This window comes from Corvus brachyrhynchos, unplaced genomic scaffold (genome assembly GCF_000691975.1).
Source record: "Corvus brachyrhynchos isolate BGI_N302 unplaced genomic scaffold, ASM69197v1 scaffold450, whole genome shotgun sequence".
In the NCBI taxonomy this organism is placed as follows: domain Eukaryota; kingdom Metazoa; phylum Chordata; class Aves; order Passeriformes; family Corvidae; genus Corvus; species Corvus brachyrhynchos.
The window spans coordinates 419,762-435,494 of record NW_008235749.1 but is presented as its reverse complement, the minus strand read 5'-3'; the positions used below and the strand labels follow the sequence as shown (position 1 = coordinate 435,494).

Genomic DNA, 15,733 nt, shown 5'->3' with positions numbered 1-15,733 from the left:
AGCAGAGTTTTATGGAGAAATGTGTGTGGCCAGGAAATGGGATATGCTGAAATCTGCCGAGTTCTGCACTGATAGAACTAAACTGTTCGTTTCTTGAAGTTAGGTTGGGTGCCTGTGCTGTAAACAGTACTTTCAGGAAGATCTGAAAATGCTTTTGCTTTGGTGCTAAGTTTGAGCCGTTGAATATTCTCTGCATTAAGTTCTTAAAAGTAATTGTCATTTATGTTAAAGATAATGAACTAACTTCAACATTTTTCTTTAGATTTGGCTTCTCTTGCTCAACCTTTGCCACAGATTTCTGCAGACACAGCTGCTTCTGCTCATCTTTCTCCTCCTGTTTCCAATTCAAATCCTGTTCTGCGGCCAGTTCAAACACCTGTCACAGCTGCTCCAGGCATGTGCAACATTCCCGCTGACCCAGATGATGAAGAGGGCCTCAAACACCTAGAGCAGGTAAAATTTCTCAAATTCCTTTGTTGTTGACAGTAGTGAGACTGGAGGAATGTGGAATGCAAAAAATACTTGAAGTCAATAAAATCAGAAATGCAGCTGAAACTTTACACTCCACAATACCGAAAGCTGCTTCTTTTTTTTTTTTTTTTTTTTTTTTTTTTTTTTTTTTTTTTTTTTTTGCCAAAAGTTCAAGCTTTTGTCTTTTTATGGATCAGGATGCTATACCCTGTGTTAAAGAGCTGGAGACCATAGTGCTTATGGCCACTGTCAAGTTGCATATGATTTGCCTTGAGAAATTATGTGTGTCTGTTAAAACCCCTAAACAAACAAACCATCAAACAAGCAAAACCGCAACCAAAAATCCCATAAGTGAAGCACAAGACTTGTTGATGAAAGTGTGGTGGCGGCTGAGATGTAGAGCCTTCTTTGTGCTCATGCTCCCATGCCTGTTTTATTTTTCACTCTGGTACTGTGTTGGGACCTCCTTGGCAAGTTGTTCTAAAGCTTTTCTTAAGCAGGTGAGCTGTGCTTGTTCAGGATTCTGCCAGCATGGTAGACAGAGCCCCAGGTTTGTGTAGCAGTCACTCCTGTCCTGGGGCTGCCTGTCATTCCTGGTACACTCTGGAGCACTGGGTAGCACAAGGTGGTTGTATTTGACACACACATTTTCAAATCTGTAAGCCCCCATCTAACTCTCTTATTTCTTGCTGGTTTTGATGTCTCCTGCAGCAAGCAGAAAAAATGGTGGCATATCTGCAGGACAGTGCCCTTGATGATGAAAGACTAGCAGCAAAAATTCAAGAGCACAGAGCAAAGGGTTCCTCTATGCCGTTGTTCCATGAAGCCATGCAGAAGTGGTACTACAAAGATCCACAAGGAGAAATTCAGGGTAGGTCTGTGCCATTTACACTTCCTCTTTTGTTTCCTGGAATTGTTAAAGAGGTCTTCACAGAATTACCACCAAGAGATGCTGGCGCTTGTTTTTAACAGAAGCAGCACAGGGAATTTACCATTCTAGAATTAGGTTTTGAATATATCTTCAACTCATCACTGCCCCCATGAGCTCAGCAGGCCTAACATCCAGAACTATGCTTTATCATGGCTGAGGTTTGCCATCATTTTATGTTTCTGTAAATTAGGTTAGACTAAAGCCTGTTTTACATGCCAGTCGTTACTCAGATTTCCAGATAACAGTGGAAACAAACAAAGAACGTGACCACTGAAGTAGCTTGTTGTGAAGAATCCACAAGAAACCGTGAAATTAGTTTTCTAGACTCAGCCTGATGATGTGGAGTAGTCAGGGAGGGTGGTTTGTTTAGAATTGAGGGGAAAGAGAAGAGGAATCAAGTTTCCACCAGCCAGTGCTTGTGCAGAATCTGTTTAAATTGTGCTTGCAGCCGGTGCACTGTTTGTTCATATAACAGATAGGAACTGTTTCCTGCTTTCAGTTTTTGCTTAAGAATTTTTTTTCTTTTTCAATGAAATTTGGAGCAGGCCTTTCATATAGATATTTGCATCTTTGCTTTCAGAAGGCACTTTTCTTTTGGAGGTCCTAGGGCTCTGTTTTAGCAGCTGCTTATCTACTTCCCGAAAGTGCAGTTAAACAGTGTATTTCTTCCTTGCTGTACTTCACACTGTGTAGTGTGAATGACTTCTCAGCTGTGAACTCCAGATAGGATTGGTGGGGGTGTTGTTTGTGAGATCTGTGCCAATCTCTTGTCTGCAGGTATTGCACATCTTTAGGGTTTTCTTCTCACCCCTTCAAGTTTAAAGAATGTTAACCATGAAGTGCTTCTATTTGCTCAGTATATGTCAGTCACTGCTGGGTGTTTATTGCTGGGTGATCTAAATATTTTTGTTGTTGGATTAGGTACTTCCTCAAATATGTTGTCAAAAAGTAAACACTTCATATAATTTTTTCTTCTTGGGGATAGCCTCTTGTGGTTTCATATTCTCTAGGAGGAATTGCCTTCTAGAGTTACTCCTTATACAGAAGGCAAGGGTTGCTGAATATTCCTGCTTTTCAGAAGATGTTTTTGTGAAACTTATTTATGTGGTTCTTACTTGGTTAAATAATATTTTTAATACTGGTTTTACATCTATTTGAATATGTAAAATTAGTATGGAAGCCCTCCTTTGAAAGGAATGACTGAAGTCTTTCTCAGAAAAAAGAGGAAGAGAAGGAAAAGTGTAGATTTTTACAAAGGAAAGAAACTGGATCCTCATTATCCTAAAAAATGTAGTTGTTCACTCAGACGTGGATCTGTTAATCTGCTAAGTTCCAGAAGCAAAACTTGTGTAAAACATGAGAGTTCCTCTGATTTGAAGGCAAGAGTTGAAGCAGGCTAAGATTGTTTAATTATCTGTGCAGTGGGGAAAGCAGCACTTAACGGTTCGAGCACGGTCAGCCAGCAGGTACTGCTGAGCTCCAGAGTGGAAGCTGCAGCTGCTGTGAGCCTGAAGCAGTGAGTGCTGCTGGAGGACAGCAGGGGAATTAGCTGGACCAAGCCCCACACCACTGTGGTTGCTTGCCTTTCACCCCAGAGCTGACCTGTCTCCCTCCAAAGCAAGGTGAAAGCCATAATGCACTTTTCCTGTGACTGTGGGGCAGTGCTGTAGCCCCTGTGGAGATGTGCATGGACACTCCAGCCTTGGATGAGCAGTGTCCCTACGAGTGGGTGAGGAGTGCCTGGTGCTGGGCACTGTGTGACCAAAGCCAGCTCCTTGTTTCCAGCATGCTGAATCTGGCCTTGCTTCCCCTTCCCCACAACATGTGTTGGTTGATGTGATTTCAGGTCCATTCAGTAATCAGGAGATGGCAGAGTGGTTCCAGGCTGGATACTTCACGATGTCGCTGTTGGTGAAGAGAGCCTGTGATGAGACTTTCCAGCCACTTGGAGACATCATGAAAATGTGGGGCAGGGTTCCCTTCACTCCAGGCCCAGCACCGCTTCCGCATCTGGTAATTATGTGGTAGTTACAGTATTCAAACAGTCCTCAAACAAGTGGGAACTTAATTATTTAGGTGTCTACTCTGTCTTGGAATTGCAGGTGTTCCGAGCACCAAAGTTGAACTTGGTGTTAGATTACTTTTGCAAGAGTAGAAAAGAAATGTAATTTAAAAATGTTTGGTTTGCCAGGTTTGTGGCTGGGAGGCTGGGTCCTGTGATAAGTAAGGGTGCTGTGTATTTCACAGGCTTTGTAAATCTTCATCTTGGTCTAGGTTTTTTCCTTTTTTTTTTTTTTTCTGGTCAAAATACAACTTTTACATTTCTTGCATTTGCAATCTACTACTCCTAGTATATATGTTATTGAAAAAGAATTTTTTATCCCTATACGTAGGGCGAGCTGGACCAAGAGCGACTGACTAGACAACAAGAGTTGGCTCTGATCCAAATGCAGCACCTCCAGTATCAGCATCTTTTAATACAGTAAGACTTCCTGTCCCAGAGATCTTCCAGTGGCTCTGTTCTGCTCTGCCTTTTTAGTCATCTGGGTTCAGCTGCTTGTCATTGTTTCCTTGGGCAGTGGGGCTGGGAGTGCTTCACTTCCAACAGCCATAGCTGCTTCCACAAACACCAGAGATGTTGGTAGTCTATGGGATTAGGGCAGTGCGGCTGCCCCAGGCTCACTTTTCAGAGTCCTTTTCAGTGTTACACATTGCTACTTTGGTGAGACCTGCTTTATAGGTAGCTGTTACGGTCAGACTGGATCCCAGGTGTCCTAGTAACAACCTTCAGATGTTGTGATGTCAGGGGAAGGCTACACATCTTTGGAACTGGAGATGGAGAAGGCAGAACTTACCTTTAGTCTGCTTGCTCAGCTCTCTGAAGATCAGTGGAATGCCCTGCTGGGCAAAGCAGTTTGTCATCCATTTTGCCAAAGCTGTCAGTTGTTCAGTTATGGCCAGTTCCTGACAGCTTGTTTTGCAGCAGCTTGGAGGAAAGAAAGCAGTCAGACTGCTTGTTTAGGGGAACCTGAAAGCATGTGTCATGATTACAGTTTTTCAATACTGATTGTCAGCTTATGATTGAAGCAAGAGCCTGCTCCTGTACTAGGCAATGCCTTGACATACTGGGGGAGAGACTGATTGTAGGTGGGCAGTGGTCAAAACCAGATTAATTTGAGCTAACGTTACGGAATTTAGACAAAAAAGGAAAGCAGTGTTGTACAGCTTACAAGAGAAACATGGGGCAGTAATAGCCAGGTGACATAGCTGAGGGTGAAGAGAAGTCTGGTTCTGCTCATGTGAGCCAGCTGGCTGTATTCTTACATTTTGATTCTTGCCAAGCTCCGGTTCTGTGGTTTCCTCTAGTATTTAGCATGTATGTTATATGGGTCAGTGGGCATTAGTCCCAGAGCATGAATCTCTCTGCAACTTGGGCATAAGTGAACAAATACCATTTGTCTGCTTCTCTTTTGAAGACAACAGTATGCACAGATGCTGGCTCAGCAGCAGAAGGCAGCCCTCTCATCCCAGCAGCAGCAGCAGCTCGCTATTCTCCTGCAACAGTTCCAGGCCCTGAAGATGAGGTGAGCTAGCCCAGACTTCTGTTCTTCCTGTACTCTAGTTTGTATACAACAATAATTCCATCTTGTCAGCTGTCTGTCCTAGTTAAGTTTGCTCATATTTTAGGATTACGTATTTTAAAGATGGTAATGAGAATATGAGTATGTATCAGAATGACAGGAAACAGTTTCAGGATATGGAGTACTTCTTTACATATGTAGCCTTTGCCTTAGAGAGTGTTTATGGAAATTAAGAGTTGAAACTGTAACTGTCTGGCAGCTGTGTTGTGCTGGTCACAGAGGGGCTTTGCCTGTTCTGCAGTACTGTAGGATGCTTGTTCCTCAAACTGGCCTCTAAGCAGCAAATGCAAAACTGTAGCTTAGCCCTTGACTTAGCAGCAGGGGCGAGATCAGCAAGAACTCTGCAAGCAACTAGTGTTGTCCTATCATATTTTTGTTTTAAATAGAGGTGTGAAAGGAAAGCAGTGTGTTACAAGTTACTGAATCTCATGCGTGTTCAGAGCACTCCCCTCCCTGGAAGTGGCGTGCTGACTCTTCCTATTGGTATTACAGAATATCTGAACAGAACATGATGCCACCTGTTACAAGGTCTGTGTCAGTGCCGGACACTGGCTCAATATGGGAACTTCAGTCAGCTTCACAGCCTACAGGTAAGGTGCCTAGCCTGGGTCAGGTCTCTTGGGAAAAGTCCATGCATTAAGAGTCGGCATCTTTGACATGATCCTTCCCTTTTTGACACAAGGGGAAGTTATTTTTGCATCATGATGTTTAACTGGATCAGCCTGCTTTGCCTTGCACTATATAAGTTCCATTTGAGAGTGGTGAAGAATACGGTAATTTTTCCAGTGCTCATGGGAAGTCTAGCTCTGAAGGGATTGTTCTGTTTAAGGGTGTTCTGCTGTGATGGGAGGAGGAGTTGGAATAGCTGGTTCTTCTGTAGAATTTCTTAGGAAACCCAGCCTTCCTTCAGTCATGGACGAGCCTTGTTCTGCAGGAAGACAAGGTGGCCCTCTACTGACGAAGGTGGAAGTGTTAACGTTATTTGAGTTCCTGAAACGTAGTAACAGCATACCCAAGATTCTCCCATTTCAGTTACGTTTTGTTCATGTGCTTATTTTTGCTTGTCAATGTTTGTTTTCTTCACTGTCTAGTCTGGGAAGGAAGCAGTGTCTGGGATCTGCCCATTGATACTGCAGCTCAGGGACCAGCTCTAGAACAACTTCAGCAACTCGAGAAGGCCAAAGCTGCAAAGGTCAGAAACTGTTTTGTACTGTAAGAAGTTGGGATTGCTCTTCTGCAATGTAATTGTGGTTCTTGAGCCAATGGAAGACCGAGCTCTTCAATGGATGACTTTGACTAGGTTTTCATGGAAAACACCATAAAGAGAATAGGGGTTATAAAAACAAGTTACGAATTCCTTGTGGACTGCTGTTTGGAAACCATTGCTGTGGAGGTACTACTGACCTCTGAAATAGCGGTCGTGTTCTACATTTGTGATTAAAACTCTTCACTAGCCACCTCTGTTTTAAACTGAGATCATCATGAGCTGTCAGGCCAAGCCCTGAGTTGGGACCAGGTAGTTCTCTTAATTGTTGTGATTTTCACTGGAACTGGTTTGGGGAATCATAAGAGTCCTATTTGCCAGGGTTATTCCACAGGTACTCTAGTATTAAATTATTTTTGTGACTTTGAACCTGTATGACTCTGTACCTTTCCTGAAAATTACTATTTTATGATGACTGCAAAGCAACTCAGTACTCGCTTCCAAAGTTAGAGGGTATTTTGAGGAGCTGATGTAGAAAGACTGACTAGAGAACTGGTGTTTGTTACAAACAGAAATTGTCCAAAATTGTTCTAGACTGTTTCAGGAATCTGACCCCAGTAGGCAGCCAGCTGATAGGTAAAATTGCAATTGAGGGAGAGCATCTCTGAGGCTTCATCTGTTAAGCTGTTACTATAATTTCAGCAGAGTTGCCCTAAGAAATGGTGTAGGAATACGTTACCTGCATCTGAGTATAGTTTTATGTGAATTGTAGCTAGAGCAAGAGAGGAGAGAAGTGGAAATGAGGGCCAAACGAGAGGAAGAGGAGAGGAAAAGGCAGGAGGAGCTTCGGAGGCAACAAGAAGAGCTACTTAGGAGGCAGCAGGAAGATGAGAGGAAACGACGGGAAGAAGAAGAACTGGCCCGCAGGAAGCAAGTGAGTTTCCTCAATGTAGTTAATCTCTAATTAATTATAATACTTTATAAAACTCACTTTAAGAATCCTGTGGGGTCCAATTAATCTTTGGTAGGTGTGTATGAAGACAGTTTTAATATTTTTCATGTGAGTATATTAAATTATGATTCTTCTGTTCCTGATTTTTTTTAAGAGCCCAAACTGCAACCTGAGAAATGGGCTTTGATGCTTCTCTTTAAGATAGGTTTCTGTTTGTGAGCACAAGGCCTTTATTCCATGTGGAATATCCCTTCTCAACTTTTTAGTGTCAATGTTAGACTTTAGTTAGTTAGTTACTGCATGTTTTAATCTTTATTTGCCATTTATGCAGTCCAGTGTTCTATGAAGATATGTTCTGGAGTAGATGGAGCTTGAGCAGCTGTTTTAAATGAATAAGAGGTAGAGGGCTATAGTGGACAAAAAGTGATGTGACATTCAGCTTATTTTTTCCTTGTTGTTTTTTTTTTTTTTTTAACTTAGTAAATTATTTTTTGGAATAAATTATTATCCGGGTAATAGTCTGTCAGCTTTTTTACTTGAGTTGATGCTTGGGAAAGGAAAGGATGTAGTTTGGTCAAGCATATTTCTTAAAAACAATTATGTGGTCAGTGTTGCGGTAGCAGAATGAATGTAGGAATTGTAGTATGTGCTTAATCTTCCAAGAATACAAAATGGAGACATTGTTAGTTTGGCATTTTTAGCACTTACTTCTGAATTCTGTATGGAAGAAAATGTAGTTGTTCCTTAAGTGTTGCAGCAGGGAAAGACAGTGAAAGTTAAAGTTTTCACTCCATGTGTGAAGGATAAGGGCAAGCACAAGGCTGAGCTTGTTCACTAAGGAGTTAGTCAGTAACTGTCCTGAAAAGTACCACATGAATAATAGGCAAAAGTACTCAATAATTCTGTCCTTTATAGTATTTCTTATGAGCTTAGGTAGGCAGTCGTAAAGGGTGTTCCTGCTTTAAGGATCAGACACTTCAGAGGAAGCCTCTAGAACCTCTACTTTTGTTTGGAATTTCGTTGTAGATCTCAGTTCACTCAGGGTTTGGGTTTTGTCACAGAAGATCTATTTTAATTGGCACAGTATGACGTAGATAACTTTCATGGTATCTTTTGGAATCAAGTCTGCAAATAAGTGGCTCCTTGCTTCAGCGTATCTACTTTGTGTGCAGGAAGTCATTGTGCTGTACGGTGGAAAAGGATCCTCCACTTGAGGTCAAACTAGGACTGAAGCAGTAATACGCTTAAAAGTTTACCTTTTGAGATAGATTGCTTTAGATCTGGTTCAATAACAAGAACTCATTTTTCAGCTGATCACCTGGTAACTCAATGTGCGTCGCCTGTGCTGGCTTCAAGTAGAGTTGCATTGTTTCTTTTCACTCTAACAGTTTTGCCTCTGTGTATAACAATGTCTGTTAAATTCCAAAGTTTTGTTGTTCACTTTGGATTTGTAGAGTAAACAGTCTGACTCTCCCATTCTGAGATGCCATGGGGAAGTAACTATTTACACGAAGGAAGCAGAACGGGGTTGAAAAGCAGTAACAGCAAGTATCTTAGTTCATTACCAATGCAATAATTGCCACAATGCTTAATTCTGAGCAGTAATATCTTGAAAAGATAACAAAGCGTTTAAGCGCTTCTCTGGAAAGAGAAACTAACATTGTATTCTGTATTTTAAAAAAGAAACTGGTCTAATATTTGAATCTGACTTCTGTACTGGAAGGCATTGTAGAAACAGGGATGAACTGATTTATTAGCATGGATTTATGCAGAGGAGATGATGCTTAACAAATTTGATTAACTTCTTTTGAGGAGATGACAGTGAGAGCTGAGAGGGGTGAAGCAGTAGACTTAATCTGCCTGGACTTCAGGAAGGCTTTTGATGTAATACTGCATAAAAGACTAGTATATAAGGTTAGTAAATATGCTGTTGATGGTGAATTCTAAATAAAAAAATAACTGATAGAAATTCAATTCTGTAGGATGAAATGTCATACCAAATGTTGAATTCAGTTCTGTTCACAGTTTTCATCAATTACTTTGCACTGTAGAATTGCAAACAGTAATGCCCAGCTTGTGTAGCTCCTGTATTTTGTTTTTGTCTCTGGTCTGGTATCTTCTATTTTGTAATAATTGATTCCTTTCAGGAACAAAATTTGAGGTTTAATAACCAGCTAATAATTGTTTTCTCTGAATTATGTCTTTAATGCTCCCTTTAAAATACCTGTTTCAAGGAGGCGAGCAAAAAGATTTGTGAGCCCTAGTAACATAGACAAGCAGAATTGCAGGTGTCACTAACTGCAAAAAATTCTCTGTTTTATTTGAAAATCCAGAGTCTATTGAACTGGGGATTGCTGCTTAAGGATTTTTTTGGGGGTAATATTACAGATGTTTTAAAAGATCGCAAATAAGCTGTCTGTACAGCAAGATGTCTATGTTTGAAAACAATTATTAAGAAAGATGCTAAAAAACACTGGGAATATCTTGGAGCAGGAATCTAGGAACATGGGAACACTAAGAGCCAAAGGATTGATTGTTTCCCATACCAGTCAGTGGCAGAAAGCTGGAGCTTTGAATGGTTTTGGTCACATGCTCAAACAAAAGCAGATACAGAAGTAAACATTAAGACAACCTTTTTTATAGCTGTGAAGAGTCAGAAAAAAGGCTGTGGTTCCCAGCTTTTCATATCTTACAGGGTTTTTTGTCCTCGTGTCAGTACAACTGTTCATCTTTAGTTCTGTAGGGGAGAGAAGTCTTTTATTGCTGTCATTCAACAGTGTCTCTCCTGGCGAGCCTGAGCAAGAAGGAGATCCATGCAGCTTTCTTAATGGCAATTCTAGCCTCGTTTCCCAAGGGGAGAGTAGGGCAGAGATGTCACTGAAGTGCTGTCCCACAGGAGGACTCGGTGACTCTGCTCATCTCTCCCACGTACTGTGTCAGTGAGAGCTCCCAGCCTGGCTGGCAGTAAGGACTCCTGAGCTGAGATCCTGCTCTGTGGTCTCCAGGCAAACAAGAGACTGGCACCTCTGGCCTACTCAGTAGCCTTTTCAATAAAAGACATAGCAAGCAGAAATTTTTCAGCACTTGTACTGGGGACACTTGATTACTGTGACTTGACTGCATGTGTCCAGTTAATATAGTTACAGACCCAAATTTCAAAAATGGTTCAGGTGGTATGTGTTACACTTAAAGCTGATTTGATTAATGAGAAAATGAATCTCAGACTATTGTTCTATGTCCAGCTAGTGGAAGAAAACCACTTACTGCACTTACATCTAGCACCAAACCACTTAAGTGATATTCAGGAGTATGAGTGAATTGTTGGCTTGCAGCCAGCAGCTGTTCAGTGCCATGGGATTGCTTATAAAAGATTTTCTGTCTACTGACAGTTTTGTTGCAGGCATCTGAAGTTCATTGTCAGAGAAAAACCCAGTGCAGTTGTTTAGGGAACCCCAGTGCAGTTTATCTGGGCTGTGTATACCTGAAGCTTTGGTGTCAGATTGAATACAAGGGTCTTAGTTTTCACAATTAACTTCCTTGATTTACCAGAGTTTACATCCATGCTGCACAATTAGTCCCCCGTCATCCTGTGATTAATGTATTGCTTATAAAAAACTTGTAGGAGTATGATTGCGGTACTGGTCATTTCTAAAGGAAAATATAAAATTATAAAAGCCTAAAAAAGTTCTTGTCCAAAAATCAAGATCTTCAGGTTGAGCTTGTAGGTAAGTCAGAAAGAGACAACAGAATGGGGCGAAAAGTAGGGTGGCCTTAACTCAGTTGCTGGACAATCAAAGGTCAGAAAAGGCTGCAAAAACTAAGGCTTTCTTATGCAAGGGAAAGTCAGAACTGGTGGAAGAGGTCCTCAGGTGGGATCCCATTTAACAATACACAGGAAGCTGCTTGTCCCCGTTCTTCAAAAAAACCCAAGTAGCAGAATGGAAAAACGTCTGTTCATGTTGATAGGAAAGGGTGCTGATGTTTAATTTTTGAGTTGAGCAAATAATTTTACTACTTGGAAAACAAAACATAATTTATTGGAAACTATTTAAATAATTTACTGATAGCCCAAAATCAAAGCCCTTAAGAGATCTGTTGTTACTTGTAGTATTTAAATAGTATAGGGAGCTCCCAGTCAAAGCCCTTGAGACTTCAAAAGTAACACTGTCCTTAAGTGCATTGGGCTGCTGCAGCTTCTTTCTGGTGTCTGGAGATGTGGTTTTGAGTTGTGTAGTGCTCTTGAACAGTCAGTGTTCAGAAACTCCTGTAAGTAGGAAAAGCTTCCAACTTATAGCTGACAGCCCCCCAAGAAAGGAATTCATGATACCCACACATTAAAATATTTATAGATCTAATGTTCAAGTACTGCTAGTGCTGCATAGTGGAAAAAGGAGTCTCACCCTTTGTTGTCATTCTCGACACCATTCTTCTTAAAACCAAAGATAGGCAATTATTTCTTCTGTTTATTTTTTCACTAAAATAATTTATGTAGGAGATGCACATTGCATCAAAAATATTTGTTAACATGTGGGTTTGTTGTGCTTAATGCAATGTTTTGGTAGAGCTTAGTTTGGAGCTAGGGAGCTTTTCTTGAGGCTACTCATTTGGCCAGACAGTGCTGTAATCTGTGTTCTGATGTGGTTTGTTGATAAAATGGCATTTATAGGCTGACATTTTGTTCCCAACTCTAGGAAGAGGCCCTGAGGCGACAACGAGAGCAGGAAATTGCACTAAGGCGGCAGCGGGAGGAAGAGGAGAGGCAACAACAGGAGGAAGCACTTAGGAGATTGGAGGAGAGAAGAAGAGAGGAGGAGGAAAGACGCCAGCGAGAGGAGTTAATTCGTAAACAGGTGAAAAATGGCAAAAGGGACCTCCTGTGTTTAGTTATGGAGGCTGCCACAACAAACAGGCTTTGAAACTTGCACCAGTGCTTGAGAGACCATCAGTTTCAGTCAAGGAAGGCAGAGCTTGTAGATAGTATCATGTGAGTGAAAAGGTTGTTTGCTTGTATCCTGACTTCAGACAAAACATTCAGAATCCAATATGCCTTAGGTAAAGAGATTTGGGTGGAGTGAGTGGTCTCCCTGCACGTTTGAGCCTTAGGAATGGCTTTGCAGCATGGTATTTGTACTCCTTTCTGAGGCAGAGTACAGTACCAGAACAAGAGTTCATTTTGAATTAGCACTCTCTGGGCCTTTACTTTGTTATCTTCAGTGTCATCTGAGATGATCAGTTTTGGCAGTCTTCCTGTGCAATGCCACCTTTGTCACCTGTCTCTTCTATCCTGTTACTTCTGCCAAGTTTTATTCCCCTGAAAGTGTGGCAGTACTGTAAGTAGTATAAGCAGGCAGAAGCTCAGACTGAAAGGTGTGTATCTACTAGAAGGAAAGTAGTAAGAAATTAGCTGGTATGAATTAAGGAGATGTCATTCTCTTCCAGGTTCCTTGGTGGAGCAATGGTAAACTTTTTTTTAGGTAATATAGGCTGTACTACTGGGCTTTCTTGCCTGAGAAATGTAAAGTTAAATGGACAACCCAAACAGCACAGTTTACAGATAACAGGTGTCAGAATATCAGTACCACAGAGTTAAGAGTGTTTTAAATTCTGCGAAGTCTCCTTAGACTTTATTCCTTTCTGTGTCCTGGGAAGGAAGAGGAGGCTGCCAAATGGGCACGTGAAGAGGAGGAAGCTCAGCGGCGGCTGGAGGAGAGCCGGCTGCGCATGGAGGAGGAGGCGGCCCGGCAGCGGCTGGAGGAGGAGGAGAGGAAGCGCAAGGAGCTGGAACTCCAGCGCCAGAAGGAGCAGCAGCAGCAGCAACAGCAGCAACTTGCACAAATGAAGGTAACCTGCAGTTAAAATGAAGGTTGAAGGTTTCTGCAGTTTAACTTCCTCTCAGCCTAGCATGGGAAGTAAAGCCACAGCTGCGTCCAGGGTGGTCTGTAGTAGCTTGGGCAAAGCAGGGAGGGATGAGCTGTCTGGAGAGGGAAGAGGGTAAAGACTTGATGTGAAAAGAAACACAAAGAGAATTAAATTGAAAACCAAAAACGTTCTGTCAGTAGAAGCACACTAGGAAGGCATCACAGATGGGCACAGATGCTGCTTCTGCCACAATGAGCAAGGGCCAGTGCAAAGTTTCTAAAGCCTGGAATTCCTAAAGTCTTTGAAATCTAAATGGACTGCTTTTTTTCAGGTAACAATGTGTTATGTTATTCTTGATACACTGTGTCAAAGACTGATGCATCAGAGGGCAATTCAAAGAATGTATTATTTCTATTTCCTACTTTTTCATACTTTTTTATACCATTTTAAACTTTAAAGGTGGCCTTTCTTTTCCCCTGGGTTTATACTGTTTTTTTCATGATTATACTCCAGCAGTATTCTCTAAAATGTTTTGTAATTCCCGATGATGTCTGTTTTGGCCCAGCTCCCTTCATCTTCAACATGGGGTCAGCAATCAAATTCAGGAGCTTGTCAATCCCAGACCACACTGTCATTGGCAGAAATTCAAAAGTTAGAAGAAGAACGAGAACGGCAGCTCCGAGAAGAGGTAAACACTGACAGCAGTGGAGTACAACTTGTTAGAGGGTACTCAGCTGTGGGACTGCTTAGCTGTCACTTCAGTTATTAGAAGGAATGGTGAGGATGAGGAACCCGAATAAAATTCTGTCCTTCAGGCATAGGTTCAGTAAGTACTTGTGTGAAAGTTTTTATCACTTCTTAATACAAGAATCTGAAAGAAGGGAAAACTGCGCGCTTTTAACCCTGGGAGTATAATATGTTCACAAAACAGTATAAAATTATTTCACATCTATATTCTGACATCTTCAAAGATACGTATGAGACCAGGGCAGTTAAAGAGAAGATGGGCTGAGGGGGGAGCAGGTGATGGTAGGAGAGAAGGTCTTCTTCCAAGAAGCTGACTGCAGACATGATTTGATAAATTTAGTTTGTGCCAGGCTAATAAACAGTTTGTATTTACTGGTTAGCTAATGTCTCCCTTTTTGGAGGAACTGTAATGGCCCAAAACAATAATAGGTCAGCCAGACTTCTCCAGAAGAAAGTGAAATCAGTTTAAAACCAGTTTCCAAGTTAGACTTTTGAACAGTGATGATCTTCTGAAGGTATTTACAAGCACTTTTGTCTTGCATGCAACAGCAAAGACGTCAGCAGCGTGAGCTAATGAAGGCCCTCCAGCAACAGCAGCAGCAACAGCAGCAAAAATTGTCAGGCTGGGGTAACGTCACCAAACCAACAGGCACCACCAAGTCCCTGCTGGAGATACAGCAGGAGGAGGCAAGGCAGATGCAGAAACAGCAGCAACAGCAGCACCAGCAGCCGAACAGAGTCAGAAATACCACGGTATGTGTATTTATCTAATCAGTATGTGGAGAAAAGCAGCCATGCCAGTTCCCTCTGTCTGTTCTGCTGGGTCTGTGCTAATAACCAGCATCTCTTTGTTATGTCTCAACAGCACTCTAACCTGCACACCAGCATTGGGAATTCAGTGTGGGGCTCTCTAAACACTAATCCCAGCAACCAGTGGGCATCTGACCTAGTCAGTAGCATCTGGAGCAATGCTGATACCAAAAACTCAAACATGGGTTTCTGGGATGATGCAGTGAAGGAAGTGGGACCTCGTAACTCGACCAATAAAAACAAAAGCAATGCCAGCCTCAGGTAGGAACTGGGGAAGGAGCTTTTGCAGACAAAGGCTGCCACTCCTGGCACTTATCAGTTAGAACATCTTCATGTGTTTTCCTTTTTTTCCCTGTGTTGTTCAGGATCTGTTTTGACAACAAAAATAGCTAATAGGTGACCACTCACAGTTCATTTTGTCGCCTGTTTAGAAAATTATTTGATTCTTAAAAATGGTTGCATCTTGTAAAATAGTCTTGCAACACTGTTCTATATACTGTACTGTGGGTGAGCCTGGAAACTGATAATGTAATTGTATGCATTTTCTTTACCTCAGCAAATCTGTAGGTATTACAAGTAGACAAAACAAGAAGGTAGAAGAAGAGGAAAAGCTGTTGAAATTGTTCCAGGGGGTTAATAAAGCCCAGGATGGATTCACTCAGTGGTGTGAACAGATGCTTCATGCACTCAACACAGCCAACAACTTAGATGGTAAGAGATGGAAAGGAATGGGAGGAACAATATCTGTTCTGTTTCCTGACAAAGGAGTTCTGAGGGACTCTAATGACATCAAACCAATGTTTCCAGTGCACTCAGCAAAAGGATGTCATTAAACAGTGGCCAGAAGAACCGGCTGCATCCTCTTGTTTTCGTTGTCTAACTATAGCAAGTCAGTGGGATTCAAAAAAGTTCTAAAGTCTGTCAGTTAGAGCCCTCCTGAGGATTTCTGGTAGTCATGGACGCATTACCAGGCAGATAGATGAGGATCCAGTTTCATCCTGCATTACATGATAGGGCTTTATTGCAGGGAACTGGAAAGGGCAAGCTGCTAGACGAGTAAATATTTGACACAGAAATCTGACGTTGGTATTTATTGCATGTGTGTGTTTGCTATCAAC

At 41.8% G+C, this 15,733-nt stretch overlaps 1 protein-coding gene across 19 annotated transcripts in view; it reads left to right on the top strand.

The window, feature by feature from the left end:
* Positions 1 to 15,733, top strand: part of GIGYF2 (GRB10 interacting GYF protein 2) — a 75,365-nt gene that overhangs the window by 55,071 nt on the left and 4,561 nt on the right. For 11 of the 19 annotated variants that reach the window (XM_017726184.1, XM_017726175.1, XM_017726152.1 and 8 more), the window contains 15 exons: positions 263 to 453; positions 1,183 to 1,342; positions 3,249 to 3,415; positions 3,796 to 3,884; positions 4,879 to 4,986; positions 5,536 to 5,633; positions 6,135 to 6,235; positions 7,020 to 7,181; positions 9,012 to 9,113; positions 11,891 to 12,049; positions 12,849 to 13,040; positions 13,624 to 13,746; positions 14,355 to 14,558; positions 14,671 to 14,876; positions 15,172 to 15,326. In XM_017726184.1, the coding sequence (XP_017581673.1) occupies positions 263 to 453; positions 1,183 to 1,342; positions 3,249 to 3,415; positions 3,796 to 3,884; positions 4,879 to 4,986; positions 5,536 to 5,633; positions 6,135 to 6,235; positions 7,020 to 7,181; positions 9,012 to 9,113; positions 11,891 to 12,049; positions 12,849 to 13,040; positions 13,624 to 13,746; positions 14,355 to 14,558; positions 14,671 to 14,876; positions 15,172 to 15,326 (2,217 nt within the window). Of the gene's footprint in view, positions 1 to 262; positions 454 to 1,182; positions 1,343 to 3,248; positions 3,416 to 3,795; positions 3,885 to 4,878; positions 4,987 to 5,535; positions 5,634 to 6,134; positions 6,236 to 7,019; positions 7,182 to 9,011; positions 9,114 to 11,890; positions 12,050 to 12,848; positions 13,041 to 13,623; positions 13,747 to 14,354; positions 14,559 to 14,670; positions 14,881 to 15,171; positions 15,327 to 15,733 lie in introns of those variants that run through there. The other 8 variants (XM_017726205.1, XM_017726221.1, XM_017726252.1 and 5 more) reach the window with 4 other exon arrangements.